This window comes from Chrysemys picta, chromosome 10 (assembly GCF_011386835.1).
Source record: "Chrysemys picta bellii isolate R12L10 chromosome 10, ASM1138683v2, whole genome shotgun sequence".
Lineage (NCBI taxonomy): Eukaryota > Metazoa > Chordata > Testudines > Emydidae > Chrysemys > Chrysemys picta.
In genome coordinates, this window is record NC_088800.1 from 45,723,495 (window position 1) to 45,741,140 (window position 17,646).

At 47.1% G+C, this 17,646-nt stretch overlaps 1 protein-coding gene across 3 annotated transcripts in view; it reads right to left on the bottom strand.

The window, feature by feature from the left end:
- Positions 1-17,238, bottom strand: part of HCN4 (hyperpolarization activated cyclic nucleotide gated potassium channel 4) — a 208,905-nt gene extending 191,667 nt beyond the window's left edge. Inside the window, exons 1-2 of one of the 3 annotated variants that reach the window (XM_065559686.1) lie at positions 15,030-15,043; positions 6,954-7,060 (exon numbers count right to left, since the gene is read on the bottom strand). In XM_065559686.1, the coding sequence (XP_065415758.1) occupies positions 6,954-6,970 (17 nt within the window). In that variant the 5' untranslated portion in view covers positions 6,971-7,060; positions 15,030-15,043. Of the gene's footprint in view, positions 1-6,953; positions 7,061-13,807; positions 13,965-15,029; positions 15,044-15,709 lie in introns of those variants that run through there. The other 2 variants (XM_005280998.5, XM_065559687.1) reach the window with 2 other exon arrangements.
- Between the last annotated feature and the right edge of the window lie 408 nt (positions 17,239-17,646).

The following is a 17,646-nucleotide window of genomic DNA, read 5'->3' on the forward strand; positions in this document are numbered from 1 at the left end:
ATCCCCGCCCCTTCCCTGGACTCTGCTGCTGAAGTCCCCAATCCTGTTATTAGTGACCTCAATCGGCAGAAACCCTCCTGCTAGAGATCCCTGCCCCATGCTGCGGAGGAAGGCGAAAAACCTCCAGAGGCTCAGCCAATCTGCCCTGGAGGAAAATTCCTTCCCGACCCCAAATATGGCGATCAGTAAGACCCCGAGCATATAGGCAAGAGTCTCCATCCTGACCCCTTTTAGCCATTATGCTATTTACCTACCATTGCTTGGTTTTCCTTGACAACTATGTTTTACCATTAAACCATTCCCTCCATAAACTTATCTAACTTAATCTTAAAGCCAGACAAGTCCCTCGCCCCCACCGTTTCCCTCGGAAGGCCGTTCCAATATTTCACCCCTCTAACGAGGTGATTTCCAGGATATCGCTTTTAATTTTTTATTGTTCTACTCACTGCACTTAAGAAAGCTCTGGTAGGAGGCAGGATCTAGGACCTGATCCCTTTTTAACCTAATTGCGTCCACCTGGGCTAACACTGGCACAACCCAGTCCAAATGACTTGCACTCACTGGTATGCTGAAGTGCTCAGAGAGGATTATGAGAGGAAGGATGGTCCAGTGATTTGGTCCCTGACCTGGGATACCCAGGTTCAATTATCTGCTCCTCTCGGCTTCTTCTATATCCCTGGGAAGTCACGCTATCTCTCTGTGCTTCAGTTTCCACATCTGTAAAATAAGGATAATTGCCCTGCTTCTCAGGAGGAGTTGTGAGGATATAGGCAGATAGATCCTCTGATAGTTATTCGGGCCAAGTTGAGGAGACAGCCCATTTTTGCAAACCTTCTCTTCTCATGCTGGCGTAAATCAGGAGACCCTCCCCTAAAGCTCATGAAGTCAGCGAGAGGACCATCAGGACAAAAAGGTTCTGATAGTTCGGCATCCAAACCAAATCCCAACTCTTAGCAGCTGAGCCACCAGTTGATGGAACCTTTACTCTGTGCTCAGAAACAAGGGGACGGTCCTTCCCAGGAAGCCTAGAAGAACAGGGAGTGGATTAGCTCCCTTCCTCTCAGGCTTGTGCAGGAGAGCTTCCCCAGCACCCTCTCAACCTGTTTAGACAATTAACTCCTGGGTTCAGGATCCAATCCACCACAGACAGCACTGATTCATACCACAGCCTCTTCATGGGCTAAGGGGAGAAAACTCCATGCCCCCTAAAGGTCCCCATCCTAGTGGGGTCAGGAAGGACTTTTGGCAGGGACCCTGGGGGAGTTTCACCTTCCTCTGCAGCATAGAGTGCAGTTCACTTGCTGGGATCATCTGGGCACGTCTTACCTAATCAATTCTCTGCCTCTGCATGGGCCATGGGTGTTGATGGCACCTCAGTCTCTCCTCTTCTCTGCCCGTGGCACACAGTAAATTAGTCATCTGAGGACTTTCATCCAACTAGAGTCATTGGGCTCAACATAGGGGTAAGTGGATGAAAATGTATAGCCTGTGTTATGCAGGTGGTCAGGCTGGAGGATCTAATGCTCCTTTCTGGCCTTAACCTCTATGAAATTGCTCTGGAATCTCCAAGTCAGATTCCACAAGTAACAAACGTTAACAAGAGCATGTATATATCACTATGGCACAGCAAAAGCAGGACTTGGGCATTGCTCTAGATACAGCAGTGATAGATGCCTAAGCAATATCTAAACTAGAAAGATCAGACCCAGACAAACACAATGGGTGAAATACATTTCTGGTGTAATTTCCCTGACTTCAGTGGCATTACACCAAGGAATTTGGCACCATACATCTATTCAAATAAAAATAGTTAGTATATTCCCTTTGTATATCAATGAGGATCCCAGACCACAGTGCAAACTACGTGTACTGGAGTAATTTCACCCAGCACTGGAGTGAAGCTGACTCTGGGATGAAATACAACAGTTGTTAAGCAATACACAGCAACCCCCACAGAACATTTCAGGGCAGGATGTGAACAGAAATACTGTACACTATTGAAGCTGTAGTGGAATTATTCCAGTTGGAATTTGGCTAGGAGACCAACTCTTTCAAAAACAGCTGTGGATCTTAAATAACCAGGGGTGGCCTGTATATCTGTGTTCTAAAGTTGGACGAATAATGCAAACCAAAATAGTTTATTTGATTAATGGTGCCTCTCACCTTTCCCACAAACTGTTCAGGAGCAAATGACTTTCTCAGCTTGCTGTGACTAGGTTTGTGAAGAATTCTCACTCACACATGCTTTGTTGCTCAGCTGTGAGGATTTAAGATTTGAAATTCAAGAATCAAACCATTTTGATTGGCCATACAAGTCACATGGTATGGTAGTGTTCCATGATTGGATCACAACCCTTCGAGTCAAATTTCAGGTGTGAAGAATATAACAAATTTCCATAAATATTCATTTAACATTCCCTCTTTTAGTGAACATTCCCACCAGCGAGCTAATTCACTAGAAAGAACGAGGAATACTTGTGGCACCTTAGAGACTAACAAACTTATTTGAGCATAAGCTTTCGTGGACTAAAACCTACTTCATCGGATGCATGAAGTGGAACGTATCTTGCTACTATATTTTCCACTGCATGCAGCCGATGAAGTGGGTTTTAGTCCACGAAAGCTTATGTCCAAATAAATTTGTTAGTCTCTAAGGTGCCACAAGTACTCCTCTTTCTTTTTGCTGATACAGACTAACACGGCTACCACTCTGAAACCTAATTCACTAGGATACCCATGAATGAATGCAGGAAGACCACCCCTAACCCTAGTCAAAGAGAATTTGAATGAATGATTATGGAACATTTCACCCCACTCTTACCCAGCATGCCTTGGCATGTCTCATCCAGGAGATGAAGAAGGAAGAACTGCTGACCTGATATTGCTTGGGAACATAGATTTCTGCCAGTTACACTGGAGAAATTGTTTAAGAACACTCATCCTTAGGAAAACAATACCCCTGTAAAGGCTGCCAAGGTCAGAGCCTGTGCGGGTCACCTTCCAGAGGTCTGGAGGCACAGACGACTTTTCTCAAACTCTCTGAAAGTTCTGTATTCATGGATAGAGATTATATGTCTCCTTCACTCCTTAATGATGAACCAGGCACCTGTACCTCTACTGCCCATTTCCCATTCACTTACATGCACTCTAACCTGCAGTACAGCTTGAGCTATTCTTGGGGTTGAGAGGCTGGGTTTTGGAGAAGCTCCACTGCAATCTCTAGCATGCCCACTGACTGTGGGAGGAGACAGGCACTGGCTGGACATCCGAGCTCTTACCATGTGGAGCTGGGGTTGAGAACCACCATGCTCTGATAACAGAAATGTTGTTCCCAGTACAGGACCCTGACATGCTCAGCTCTGCTTTGTGCTTCTCACATCCCCATCACTCATGAGGCAGTGTATTATTATTAGCTGCACCCCCGATTTTACGTATTAATTTCCAAAGCAGAGTCATTCACACACATAACACATCCACCCCCATGCCGGAATGCTTAGACAGACACAAAACCATACAACAGCCAGCTATGTGGGGTGGGCACAGCTTGCATTAGCTTATGTTGAAGCTAAACCTTAATTCTACTAAGCTGAAGATGCTGGATGTGCGCACAGGTCTGCTGACAATCTGCAAATCTCAGAGCAGGACAGACTATGTCAAGGCAAATCCTCCCATGCCTGCAGTGCAAATTTCACTGCACAGCTCCGCTTGTGGCAGAGGTTTCCAGATCCCTGTTCAAATACTCAGTAACCCACACCATACACAAACCTGCCAGTGCCATTGCTGCGGTACCAGCGGACCACAGAGCCAGCTTAACCTCCCCTGCTTGAAAGGCTGCCCCTCCTGTTCAATGCAGTGGATGGGTGGTCACAGAAGCCTCGTGGACAGTAACAAGGAGGAATTCACCCCATCCAAGTGGTGGGTCACTGACAGGCAGGAGAGGAGGGATATCAGGGGTAGAGAGAGATGTGGCAGGGGGCATTCATAGTGAAAGAACTAGATGGACCCCCACACATTACTTTGCATAGGGCCTTCTGAATGCTAAGGACCAGACCTTTTCAAACACACAGTCAATGTTCAGCTTACAGCCACCCCCATACTTGGATTTTCCTTTAAGCATGTGTCATTTGTTCAAGCTGCCTTGTTCCAGCTCTCAAGCATGGAACAAGCACCTCAGCTACTTTCTAACCTGAGCTTAATCAGGACTGACTTTATCTGAAGCACATTCACATTTGAGCTGAAAGCCCAGCGTCACAACGGATAATTCAAAAGGTTGTTCCACAGGAGATTATACCAGGTGATGTTTTCCAAGCCTGCCACATCCCAAAAAGGCCAGATCGCATAACCCTGGGGCTGGGCCTTCCATCGGGTCATGTTTACTGTAACCAAGAGGCTGCGATTCCAAAAGCAGAGGGTGTCCCATGTTGTGGCGTGCATTGTGCTGTGTTCCCAGCACTCGGAGCTAATCCCCTCGTGGAGGTGTATTACCAGGAGCACTGGGAGCGCTCTCACGTGACCACACTCGCACTTCAAAGCGCTGCCGCGGGAGCGTTCCCACGGGAGCACTTTGAAGTTTCCAGGGTAGCCATGCCCAGAGTCAAGTATAGAACCCAGATCTCCCACCTCCCAACATTGCACTTTGACAGGTAAACAATGCTTCCTCTCCAGAGACTACTGATCCTTCAGTTCCACTGGGACAAACACATTGACTTTGATGGGGTTACTCCAGGTTTGTACTAGTGTAAGTGTGAACAGAATATGGCCCCAGTCTATACTGAGTCCTTCCTCTCTCTACAGCTCATTAAAGACTGGATGGAAGGTACCCAACTCTGTCCTCATTAACACCAGTGTAAATCACTAAAGTCCGTGGAGTTACAACACTGGAAAAAGTGGTATAAGCAAGGGGGTGGGGGAAATCAAATCAGTACTTAGTGAAGGGTTTTCTCTGTGCGAAGAGGCAGCATGGAGCCAGCTGTCAGTATCAACCCTGTTATCATTCTGACTGTTGGGAGAGCCAGTCCAAATCCTGACACTGCCTGCAAAGTGTCACCCCGTGCTGCTTCTGTGTCTAATGCAACATCTGCTTCTTTGCAGAGCTCTAATACCTTCATCATCAGTTCCTGCATTCTCTCATCCTGCACCCCCAGGGTTCAGCACCTTCCTTGCAATCTCTTCACTAACATAACAGAGGGGACTGAATTCTCAGAATGAGACAGTGGACAAATAGGGGTTTCAGCACCCTGCCCACCCACCCCTTGCCATCACTGCACTCTGTTTCTTTGCAGACAAGACATTGTACTGGGCAACAGTGATACTAGTGCTGTGGGGAGTGAGTGCCTGGCTATGAAATCATGTGTGATGTGATGGGTGGAAGTAAGAGACTTATTAATGTGGAGTCCCTAAGTCTTCAGAATGCAGCTGTTATCTCCTTCACAAGTTCTGGAGCACTGATAACTTTGCAAGAGATTTTTTTCTCCCCCAACAAATCTATAAATACTTCACCAGGTTTCCCATTCCCAGGGGACCTAAATGTGCAGGGGACCTAAACGTCTGTCAAATTACAGCAACGTTAGAGCAGTTCTGAGTAAGGGAAAGGAGAGCTACAAGGTAACAAGTGCAAGGAATGGGAGGTACTCATTGACAGTAAAGCCAGCACTTGTGCAATCACAGAAACCAGACCCACAGTTGTGAAAGAGGAGTGGGGAAGCTCTTGCACCTATCACTGCCCAGAGTCAGTTGACAACCTGCAGAACCTCTCCTGCTTCTAAGCTCCTTAACAATAGATGCATAAACACAGGCAACCTGTCCCTCCAAAGTGGCAAAGATTTAAATCAATAGTTAGCATGTTTAGAAGACGCACCACAAAGGAGGCACAGTCATGTGCCTCACTGGGGCTTGGCCTATCATGTTAGATTTATGGTCCCTTGAGCTGACCTTGGAATTCCCCTCTGGATCATCATCTGCCTCTCTCTTACTGAGACATCCTTCCATTGCTGCATGCGGTGTCCTAACAGGAGCAACTGTCTGGTGCTAATGCTAAGCACAGGATGGCCATGTCTGACATGAATATACTGCATGGGGCAAATATACTGCATTTGTAAAGGGACTCCAAAGAAATGAAGCATTAAACTAGGGTCAAGGTCAGAAAAGGGCCACTAGAATGGCACCTTGTTAGTGCCTAGCACACACCTGCTCCCTCCTCAATGTTCAACATCCTAACCACTTTGTCTGCTGACCAAAAAAACACCACCACATTTTAGTGCTGTCAGCACTGCAGAGCCCATACATCTGTGCAGAGCAAAGCTGCATTCTATTCTGCCTCATGCATCACCAGCAAAATTGGCCACCTAAACGAGGATTCCAGAATATTTCCTACTGCCTGTCGTATACGAGGCAGAAAAAAGGCAGCTGTGATTTGGAGGCACTAGAATGAGCTTTCAATGGTACTAGCTAGGAAAATCTTGTTCTGACTTGCAAGCTGAGCCATTTAATAGATAATGGGAATGAGACATGCTTAGACACTATGGTGATGGGCATGAATGCCTAGAGAGAGGATCTGAGATGTCGTTACATAAAACATCTCTTAAAATGGCTTAAAGTAGAGTTGACTCTACTGACAGACGCTCACTAGCCTTGCTATATCCCAGTATCAGGAGGCGCTTGGCAGAGGAGATAACCCACACCAAAAAGGTGATAATGTTACAGATCAGGAAAGAGATTTTCATAGGCACAAAAGGCACTGAAAGGCAATGGGAACTGGGCATCTGACTCCCCTTTCCACCTTTGAAAATCTTCTCCATAGTCTCATGTTGTATAAGAGCTGCACCCTTTCTACTGTACAATCACACAAGGGACCAGACTGGAACATGGTTACACAGGCCCTCTGTGCAGCCATCATTCATTTAGCTCTGTGCGTTGAATCTCAAGTTCCAACAAGCCAGTTCCCGGGTAGTTACCTTTCACTTACGCTCATCAGTGAGAAGAGAGATGCAGGGAAATGGATTCTTTGATGTTCTCAAAGGAGGAAAAGGATTTGGCACCTTTATTTCTGAGTGACATTCATCTGCAAGTAAAATGATTTAACAGCTTGTTAGAGTGCCAATTAGAACCAACAATGATTTGATTGACCTGTAACTGCCTTGGCACTAACATGTCTTTAAAAATGAGAGAGAGAGAGAAAGAAATGCATGATGTGGGAAAGAGGAGAGCTCTGATATGATGGTCCCAAGAGCAGTCTGAAGAATTCTGTGGCTTAGCTAATGAGTCACTGATAAGAAACAAACACAAATTTCAGTAATTTCAAACTAAAATGATGCTGATCTCCAGAAAGACAGCATTCTGGTTTCTGTATTCTGAAAGCATTCTGATGCAATATTACTTACTTTATTGCACCACATACTATTGTATAATACAAAACACCTGCACAGCAGAGCCCCACCTGTTTATAACACTGAAAATATTTACATGTATATTTTTCTGTGTGCTCATCAGTAAATACTTTTATAAAACACACTTTCCTTCCCGCCCCGCCCCCCCCCAAAAAACCTGCTTCATCCTAGCAAGATGAAGATTTCACTTCTATAGACATGTGTAATCTGGAAGGTTTATGTATGGAGATTATTTGGATCCAGCAATCAAGAAGTAGAAGATTTTATCTAAAAATTGGTCTTTATAACAAGAATTCCATTTTTAGGTCAGTGGAGGAGGGAAGAAAGGGGACTGCCACTTCTTCGGCAAAGGGATTGGGAGTGGGAAAGGGGAGGTGAGGAAACTGAGAACCAGTAGATGAAGAGGGGAGACTGAGATGAGATGAAGAGTTGTGGGAAAGTGGGAGACTGGGACTGGCTGGGCAAGGAGATTGAGATTGAGAAAAGTAGGAAGGAGGGGTGGGGAGAGGAGACGGCTCTGACAAGGAGCCATAGAGTGTATGGGGGGGGTGGGGTTGAAGAGACTGGGACTTGCTGGGCAAAGAGATCAAGGCCTTGTCTACACTGACACTTTACAGCACTGCAACATTCTCGCTCATGGGGCGTGAAAAAAAACAAACCCCTGAGCACTGTAAATTTCAGCACTGTAAAGTGCCAGGGTAGCTACTTCCCTCATGGAGGTGGGTTTTTTACAGTGCTGGGAAACCGGGACTACACATGTTAAAGCGCTGCCCTGAGTCAAGGAGCCAGGATGGAACAATGATGACACAGATTGGATGAAGAACCTAAGAACCTGCAGAGGGAGATTGGGGCTGGGAGCCAGTGGGCCTGGGGACCGTGAGCAGAGGAGGCATTGGTGGAGACCAGGGTGAAGGAGATAGATTAGATAAGGAGTGAGAGGGAGGGAAAACTGGGCAAGGAAAATGGGAACAAAGATATGTGGGGGGGGGACTAAGAATAGACAGACAGGGACTGGGAGTGCAGGGGAGACTCAAACTGGGTGCTCAGAGGCATAAGACTAGGCCTTGTTGGGCAAGGAGACTGAGGTAAGTAGTCTGAGGAGGGGAGACTGGAACTGGCTAAGATGGGGTGGGAAAGAGACAGGACTGACACAGGGACTGGTTAGTGGGGGAAGCTTGGGGGAAATGAGCATAAGAGTGCGTGCCCATCAGAGCACACACACCAGCCTAGAATGGAACTCAAGATTCCCGAGTGTCACCATTCCCCTGCTGTCACCAAATAGCAGTGAAAACCATAGTGTCTCTCTCTCACCCTTTTAGTGCTGGTCTACATAGATACCCTGGCTACTGCTGCTCTCTGTCACTCTGTTAGCTCAAGTGGCAGATCTAAAGGTGTGACAGATCTAAAGGTGCCAACCCTACTGATGATCTGCATGTGTGCTATTATGATGCAATTTCTATATTTTAAAAAAGCAAACTTAAAAACTAGGAAATGACACACACAAAACTATTTTAAAAGAATGTTATTAAGGTTGCAAAATCAAGCACTCAAAAGACAAGAAATGCCCAAATTAAGATGGCCTATACAACCTTAACTCAACCCCCTTATGTATATGCATTATGATATGGTAATTACATGAGCATATGCTATTTTTTCCACATGACTCCTGCCTCACCCAGTGAACAGGATGAACTTGCTATAGGAATGAATGAATGAATGAATGACTGTGTAATGAAGGAGACTGTTGTCGGTAAGACCCCCTGCCCCATTTGTTGCAGAAGTTGGAAGGTGTGTGAAAAATGAGGCAGGAGACTGCAGGAAGAGAAAGGATGGTCTGAATGCTGCTCTGAAATACTGGCATTTCCTATTTAAGGCTTGACTTTGCAGCCTCAGTAACATTCTTTCAACATACATTGGTGTTTTGCGGTTGTATAATACACATAATCACAGCAGTATTCTATAGCATTGGTTCTCTACCGGGATACTCGTACCTCTGGGGGTACACAGAGGTCTTCCAGGGGGTACATCAACTCATCTAGATATTTGCCTAGTTTTACAACTAGCAAAGTCAGTACAAACTAAAATTTCATACAATGACTTGTTTACACTGCACTATATACTATACACTGAAATGTAAGAACAATATTTATATTCCTTCTGTTGATTTATTTTATAGTTATATGGTACAAATGAGAAAGTAAGCAATTTTTCAGTAATAGCGTAGTATAATAATAGTGAAGCCTTTCCAATTACTTCAATACTTCTGTATTTTTAGGTCTGATTTTGTAAGCAAGTAGTTTTTATGTGAGGTGAAACTTAGAGGTATGCAAGACAAATCAGATTTGTAAAGGGGGTAAAGTACTCTGGAAGGGCTGAGAGCCACTATGGTAATGGTCCAAATCTTGCCCTGTGATTATGGTAATAAGCTGTAGCGTTTGATCCATAAAGGTATTATTTTCTTTAAATGGTGCTTGTTCTAGTACCTGAACATTCCTCATAAACAAATCCACTTATCACCGCAACACCCTTGTAAGGCAGGGAGCTATTATCCCCACTTTATAGATGGAGAACTAAGGCACAGAAAAATTCAGTGATTTGGACAGGGGCACACACAGAGTCAGATGCAGGAATAGAACTCTGACCCCCTGAATCTAGACTAGCCAACTACAAGATTGGGCTTCCTCTCTTGGAACCTGAGCCAAAGCCCACTGAAGTCAGGAAGAGCCTTTCCAATGTACTTCAACGGGATTTGGATTAGAGCCTTGTGTGACAGATGTTGCAACCCCATGCAACATCTCTGGGACCATGCTGCGTTAAGTGTATAATGTATCACTGGGGGACAGGGATTGTTACCACAGCTCCTCCACGAACAACAAACAGTGGGGGGATGATACAGGTGAATCAGTTAGGTTATAAACACCTCCAGAGGGGCATCATTTCCAGGGGGGGGGGGGGGAGGGAAGAAGAGGGGTGTTTGCATAGACTGGTTCAACTGGGTTTCCCAGAGACCAACAGACAAAGAAAGGGCTTTTGATATAAAAAGGCCAGGTTTAAACTGATGTAGGGCCTGCTTTCTGATCCAGCAAACAAGGCTTTCTGTCCAAGGGGGAGGAGGGGAACCATTGCAGAAGCTTTGGAAAGACTTTGGATTACTAGGTCCCCATAAGACTCATGGGTGACTCCTGGTATGTGTTTAAATCCATTTATTGTTTTTATATTTTTTCTCTGTAATGCTTTTACCTGAAGAATGTGCTTGCTTAGAAAGAGCTGGGTGGTAACTTGTCCCTGTCGGTAAAAACAGTGTCATCCTCAGACAGAAAGTAATACACCGGGCTGGCCTTTAAGCAGACTGGCTTGCTGGGGATATTTCAGTGGATGGCAGGAAGCTGTGTGGCCTTAAAAATCCCCTGTCAGAAGGGAGTGGGTCAAGAGTCCCTGTCCAGAGACAAGTGACAGCAGAGATCTGAGACATGACTGGGCACTCCTGGGCTAGATGGGGTGGTGGGGGGAGAGGGAGGGAGGAGATGGAATACAGTTGCAGTTTCCCTGAAGCTGTGACACCCTGAACCATTCCTACTAAATACCCTAGAGTACAACTCCCACGGAAGTCAATGGGAAGTTTTGCCTAAGTAAGGATTGCAGGACGGGGCTCAGTGAAACCATTTCACAATTAGCAATGTAGCACCAGTTTTAACCCAAGCATAATCAGTTTGAAAATAAGTAAAGAGACTCCAGTGTGTGAACCACCTGTGTTTAACATGTGTCTATGACTAGGCTATACCTGCCATTTTTACTAACAGGCAGAGCTTCTTCTACCTCTCACTTTAAACAGAGATCTCACTCAATTTGCATTCTGACACTGAAACAATGTGCAGCTTCCATTCCACTTCACTAACAGTAGTAAGCAATTCACAGGATCAGAGTTCACTATGGTGGGCGGTCTCAGAACATGGGCAGGCATAAAATGATGCAGAGAGGTGACACTCAGAGCCATTTTACAGCAGCAGGTAACGAGCATACCATTGCTGATTCAGAACAGGGATGACAATACCTGCCTGATGAACTGACATAGGCAGTGGGTATCACTGTACATGCTGCAAATGGTTTTTCATCTTAGCAAAACAATGAGTAAAAAGATAAGCAAGGAAAGATCCACTAGTGGATAAGCACTGATCCACTAGTGCCCCATGGGATCCTTCACAAATCAATAAGTCTATTCAAAAACAATCATGGACCTTGTGCTTCTCATCCCCTCATTGGCCCAGGCCTGCAAACACTACCAGGTTTAGTGTGTACTACTGGGAGCAGTTCTATTGATTCCACAGTAGAGAGAACTAAGGCTGACAGTATCTGGGGGATTGGGGCCACATTCAGGAATGAAAACAACTGTGTTCCTTAAGAGTTCCTGATGCTCGTACATTTCATGTGACATTTGCGGCTCAGTTCACTCTAAAAAGCAGCATGCTATACCCACTTTGCAAACAGTTCCTGACCACAGAGAAAGCAGATACCCCTAATATCCTTCACTCGAACACAAACAAAAATCTATCATTGTTTGCCTGTTATTTTATCTTAAACAAATTGTACTGGATCAATGCTTCCTCCAAGTTAGAAATTATGAATCTATTTATCTAGCTACTGAAAAAGCTTTCAAAGTTTCACATAAATCTTGATTTAGGAAATGTACATTGAATCTGCACTGATGTGCAATCAACCATGAATGCAAATAAACTCTGGTAAGTAATACATAGGTATGCTTCTCAGTGTAACAGCAATTTCTAATAGAAAGTGTATTGGTTAAGTCACTTTTTAAGTGCTTCTAGAATTAGCCCATTCATTAGTCACCATACTTAGGGCATTGGAGTTGATTTTTATAAAGGTCATTCAGTTTCTTTTCCTCTTGCAATGGACTAGAAGCTGGGATCAATGGAGCATTAAGCCGTATTAACTCATTTTACTGTTGGAGGGGTCATAGATTTGCCACTGAATTAACCATATTAGGTGTAAAACAGATTCTTTAATGACAATCTATGATGAAAGCATCTGTTGTGCCACTGCAACAGGAACTGCCCGCACGCCATTATAAATCAGGAGTACCTCCAGTGAAGCAAGTAGAATTACACCAATGTAAGTCAGGGCAGAATCAGGCCCAACAGTAGTGACTCGACACACTGAGGCATCCAGCCCACAGGTTCACATCCCCAGCAGTCTAATGCAACAAGACAGAGATCTGGAAAATCATTGCTGCAGGTGCAAGAGCTACTCTCAACAGTTAAACTGGTTACCCCAGAGAGGCAGGAAACACGATCTGGGGCCTGATTCTCCATTGCCCTGGACCTTGTGTAGTCATTACAAAATATCAGAGGGGTAGCCATGTTAGTCTGTATCCATAAAAACAATGAGGAGTCCGGTGGCACCTTAAAGACTAACAGATTTGTTTGGGCATAAGCTTTCATGGGTAAAAACCCGGGGGTTTTGCCACCAGACTCCTTGTTGTCATTACAAAATTTTCCCCTAGCACTTTGGAGACTATGCAGTTACAGGGCAACAGAGAATCAGGCCCATTATACTGTCCTAACAGCATGGAATCTGCACCTGCCTTTGATTAGGAGCAGTCAGTGTTGCACTGAGTAATTTGCAATGGAGGAAATAAAGTCCTTTGGCTCAAGGATATCCAGCCCTTGGAAGTACTTTGATAATACCTACTATTTGTTGCAGTCTGCTGCATTTCAGAGGCAAAAATATTGTCATCCATAAAAGGGAGAACTAAGTTGCCCCCAAGAAGAATGCTTTAGCACCAAAATCAGGGAAAATTCCATTTGCCCCCTTCAGTTCAAACACTGGCCACAGGCAGTATTCTCAGGGAAGTCTACACATTTCCTTCAGTGGCAGTCACCTTCATAGGGATATTCTCAAGGGACCTAGAAGCAGGGAAAGGGGGAAAACAGTAGTGGGAAGACAGGCAATGGCCATAAAATACAGTATCGTCTCCCCCTCTCTTCATCCCCTTCACTAACATCCATTGTGTAACCAATGCCGCTGTCCCATCTGTGACAGGCCCAGTACGGCCTGTGGGGAGAAAGCATATAGTGTGTGCCAGGCTTCTAGCATAAGGCTACAAGGGAACACAAAACAGCAGCAGACCATCTTAACTGGAATTTAAAACCAAGAGTGCCTTGCACCTGAGGACAATATCCAGCCAGCGCTATCATCTCTGCACAAACACAAGGCTACATCAGGCAAGGACTTAATTATTAATACTAACAAATCACATATATGCATGTGACTAAGAGACCTAGTACGTGTTACAGACTTGGTCTTATCATTTGGTCCGTGTGCATCTAACTTGCCTGCATGTTTTATTCCTGTGTGTGATGCTGTGAATGGCCATGCATTGCAGCACCTCAGAAATAAAAACTTACCTCATAATGTGTTGCTCTATTTTAAGCAGCAAGTGTTGGCTAACTTAGCAAGTCTAGCCAAATAGGAACATCTCACCTTGGATGAGAGGCACATTGGCTACTATTACAAACATCTCTGTATTGGAGTTTGACAGTCTGGTTCTATGCTGAAAAATTAGCCCTGAAGAAAGAAGGAGAGAATGAATCCAGAGTATGAGTGAAACGTGCAAGCTCTAGGCTACTTTTGGATGGAGTCCGCTCAGATGGCCAATAGACTAAGAACCAAACAAACCCTTTAAGATGCTGTATGCAAGAAAACAGTTCACTAGAATAACCTAAGAGGATATAGAGGTTTGGTTCAGTTTTACATCCAGGCAGAGGCAGATAAGACAAAGATTTGTAGACAAGGCCACACAATTATTGTTTTTCAAGCCAACCCCTCACATTCCACAGTGTCTGTGAGACATCACAACTGGGAGGCAATTTTAAACCCTTTTCAATCCAGGCATAAAGGAGATTATGCATACAAGGACTAAATATGATGATGTGACTATTGGAAACCCTTACGTGCAGGGTCAGCAGTGCATTTGGGACACTTCAATGCATGGATTTAACTGACAGTGCAGTCTTCCAGATTAAAAAAAAAAACCTATTATTGTGAGTTAATTCAAGAAATATCAATTAATCTGATCACTGGCAGGTGTGGACCCTTGAAATGTGTGAACTGATCTTTAAATCTCTAAAACATAGTTTCAGGGGCTTTGTATTGGTAAGAATTCAACACTCCCGCTCCCCTGTAACCATCTCCCTGACCACATTCTAGGAGATAATGCTGGGCTGGATGATTTGCAGTGTGCATTTTGTGATATGTATTTGTATGGGGAGCTTCCACTGCATTTTAATGTAGCGTATAAACCTGCGGTAATTAAAGTCAAAGCAATAAACCTTGGACATTGCTTGCAGTAAGTACTCCCTTACTGACTGCAGTACTTTACATATTGCACTGAGGAACATTTGCCTGTACAGTAGCCATTAATTCACTCAGAAATACCCAAATACTGTGACAGAGAGCATTAAAGAAATTGGCTCTACTGCTTACAAGTTAATTCTCTCATTAACCCACAATGAAAGATTCCCACTTAAGTGAAAGTGAGAACAGTTCTGTAGCAAAACCAGGTTAACTAACCCCATTCAAATTAGGTCCACAAACAGGATCTATATATGCAACAAAAAAGGTCTTTACCATTCTTTGAAGGACTAGGATTCTGCTTAATGAATGGTGCTATCCCTTGTACATACAAATGCCTGGCGAATGGTGCTGCAGTAAGTAGCCCAGTAGCAACATCCTTACTCCACTCTTGGGGGATGGGGGAAATAACGATCTAGGGATCAATAGCAAACAGCGGAGCTAGAACATGAACAAAGTAAACCCTAGAGGTGGAAGTGGAGAGGCAGGATTTAGCAAGCTGCAGGCATCAAACTAACCACAGCTGTGTATCAGGTGGAGGGCAGGTTCCCAGTTACGCTGGACTGTGAAGTGGCCATTAACGCAGGTGGGAGCTGATGATACATTTGAAAACATAGTCAAAAATAAGATGGGGGGGGGGGAGTAAAGTTTTGCTTAAACAAATAAACCCCGCGGAGGACAAGAGCGGGTCTGCATTAGGGCTGCTCAGCAACTGCCACGTCCTTTAGCTCCAGCGACAGGGAAACTAAGCAGGAAGGTTCCCTCCGGGCAGGGGGCTTTGGGCTGGGAGGGGCGCAGCAGGTGCGGGGTTCTGGGCTGGTAGGAGGCAACGCGCGGGTTGGGTGATGAGAGGCTCTGGGCTGGGCACCTCTGGCGGGGGGAGCTCTGGGCTGGTGCTGATGGGGGGGGGGGGGGCTCTGGGCTAGAGGTGGGCATGGCTGGCGGGGTCTCAGTACCTGAAGTCGCTGTAGGGGTGGATGATCCAGAACCCGGCGGACTTGACCCGCTCCTGCTCCCGCTCCACCGCCTTCTGGCTGCCGAACATCCTCAGCGAGAACTTGTTGACCCCCGGCTGGAGCATGGCCCCGAACTGGCGCTGCATGAAGCCGGCCTGGCCCAGCTGCAGCTCCTCGTCCAGGGTGATCTGGTCGCCCCCCGCCCCGCCTTCCAGTTTGATGGAGGCGGAGGCGGGCAGGGCATGCGGCTCCGGGGGGGGGGACGGGCCGGGGGTCGGCGGGGGCTCGGGCTCCCCGCCGCCCGGGGGGCTCCGCTCCTCGCCGGGGGAGGTCGCCTCCCCCTCGCCCCCAATGAGCCGCGTGCCCTCGGCCGCGTCGTGCGGGTGCCGGCTGCCCAGCGAGGACAGGCTGCCGCGGAAGCGCCGGCAGTCCCCGTTGGTGCTGCTCTTGGCGCCCGGCTCCTGGCCGGCGTCTCCCCGGGTGCCCCCCGCCGCGAGCAACGGCTTGAGGCGGATGCTCCGCCTGCGGGTGTCCTTGTCGCCGTCTCCCTCCTCGTCCATGATCGACGCCTTGGACCCACCGGGCTGGGGCAGGCTGTAGAGCCGCTTGCGCATGGCTGGGGGCAGCTTGTCCATGGCGGCTACTCCGCCCTGTGGCCCCGGCCTCCCGCACCCCAGCTCACCGGGCAGGGGAGCCGGCGGCAGGCGTATCATCTCCTCGCCGGAGCGTGCCAGCCACTGGCTCTACATCAGGCTCGGCTCCGCGTCCACAACAGGGGACGGCAGCCCCCCGTCCCGGTTCGGTTCCTTGCTGCCTGCTCCCTGGGGGGTGGGGGTCACTGCAATCCAGGGCCGCCCCGAGCCCCGCCGCCGGGCAAGTCTAGGTCAGAGCCGCACTCCGGGCTTGCCCTGCGGCCGCAGCAGCCGTGGCCATGCCGCTTGCGAACGGGCTGCGGCTCCGGCACAACGCACATCACCCCCCAGCCACTAAGATACAATTAACCGCAACTTGCAGCATCCCCAGCTTGCTGACATCACTGCCCTCCTCATCCCTCCTGCAGCTGCTGGGGCTGGGAATATTCATGAGGCTATCTGATTCAATTGGGTTGCCATAGGAGCACTACTGCAAACAGGCTCTGCCTACCTGAGCCATCACCCCGGCTTCTTAAAAGGGCAACGTCTGGCTGGGCAGGTGGCGTATAGCTAGATGGACATTGCAATATTACTGAGCGCAGCCTGCAATGTCCATTCGGATTGGGCACTGCAGCGCCGCTCCTGGTCCGAGATCCCGGGGTTCTCTTCGCTGATTGAGCAGGTTTATTGTACAGTTTAGTTTCAGAGGAAACTACTTGGGGGTAATGAATTACAAATGTTAAAAAGACCAACACAGGTTAATTTCCGCTCGTTCTTGGAGTTGTGACTGTGTCATTGCAGTTTTGCTCCCGAAAACACCGTGGCTTCGGTGAAAGGGGAAAAATGCAAAGCCAAAGCGAGACCAGTTCACCTTGAAAAGCTGGCGTGCTGGACACGTGCTTACATGCAAAGCAGAGGGTCTGAGGGATGCCCGGCGTTTCGATCGCAGGTTGGACTGGAAGGAAGACTACCTTACTATCTACACGCCTGCAAGCCGTGGATTGGTTTCAGGCTTCCCTTTGTCTTGCGATCCCCTGAGTCCCGTAAACGTTACTGTCTGTCTCCCGCGGCGGGGTTGGATCTGTAGCGGTCATTCGAAAGCTATATTTCAAAGACACCCCCCCCTCCGCCCCCCAAACCAGGCAGGCTGGGTTTGATGTCGGGAGGGGGTGGAAAGCCCGGGCTCTCCCTGAGACGTGGGGAAACCACTTGGCAGGAGGCAGCTGACTCAGCAGCTCACCCCAGACTTCCCGCGTCTCCCAGGAGACTGGTGCTGAAACTGACAGTTTGACCTGGAGAGCCTCT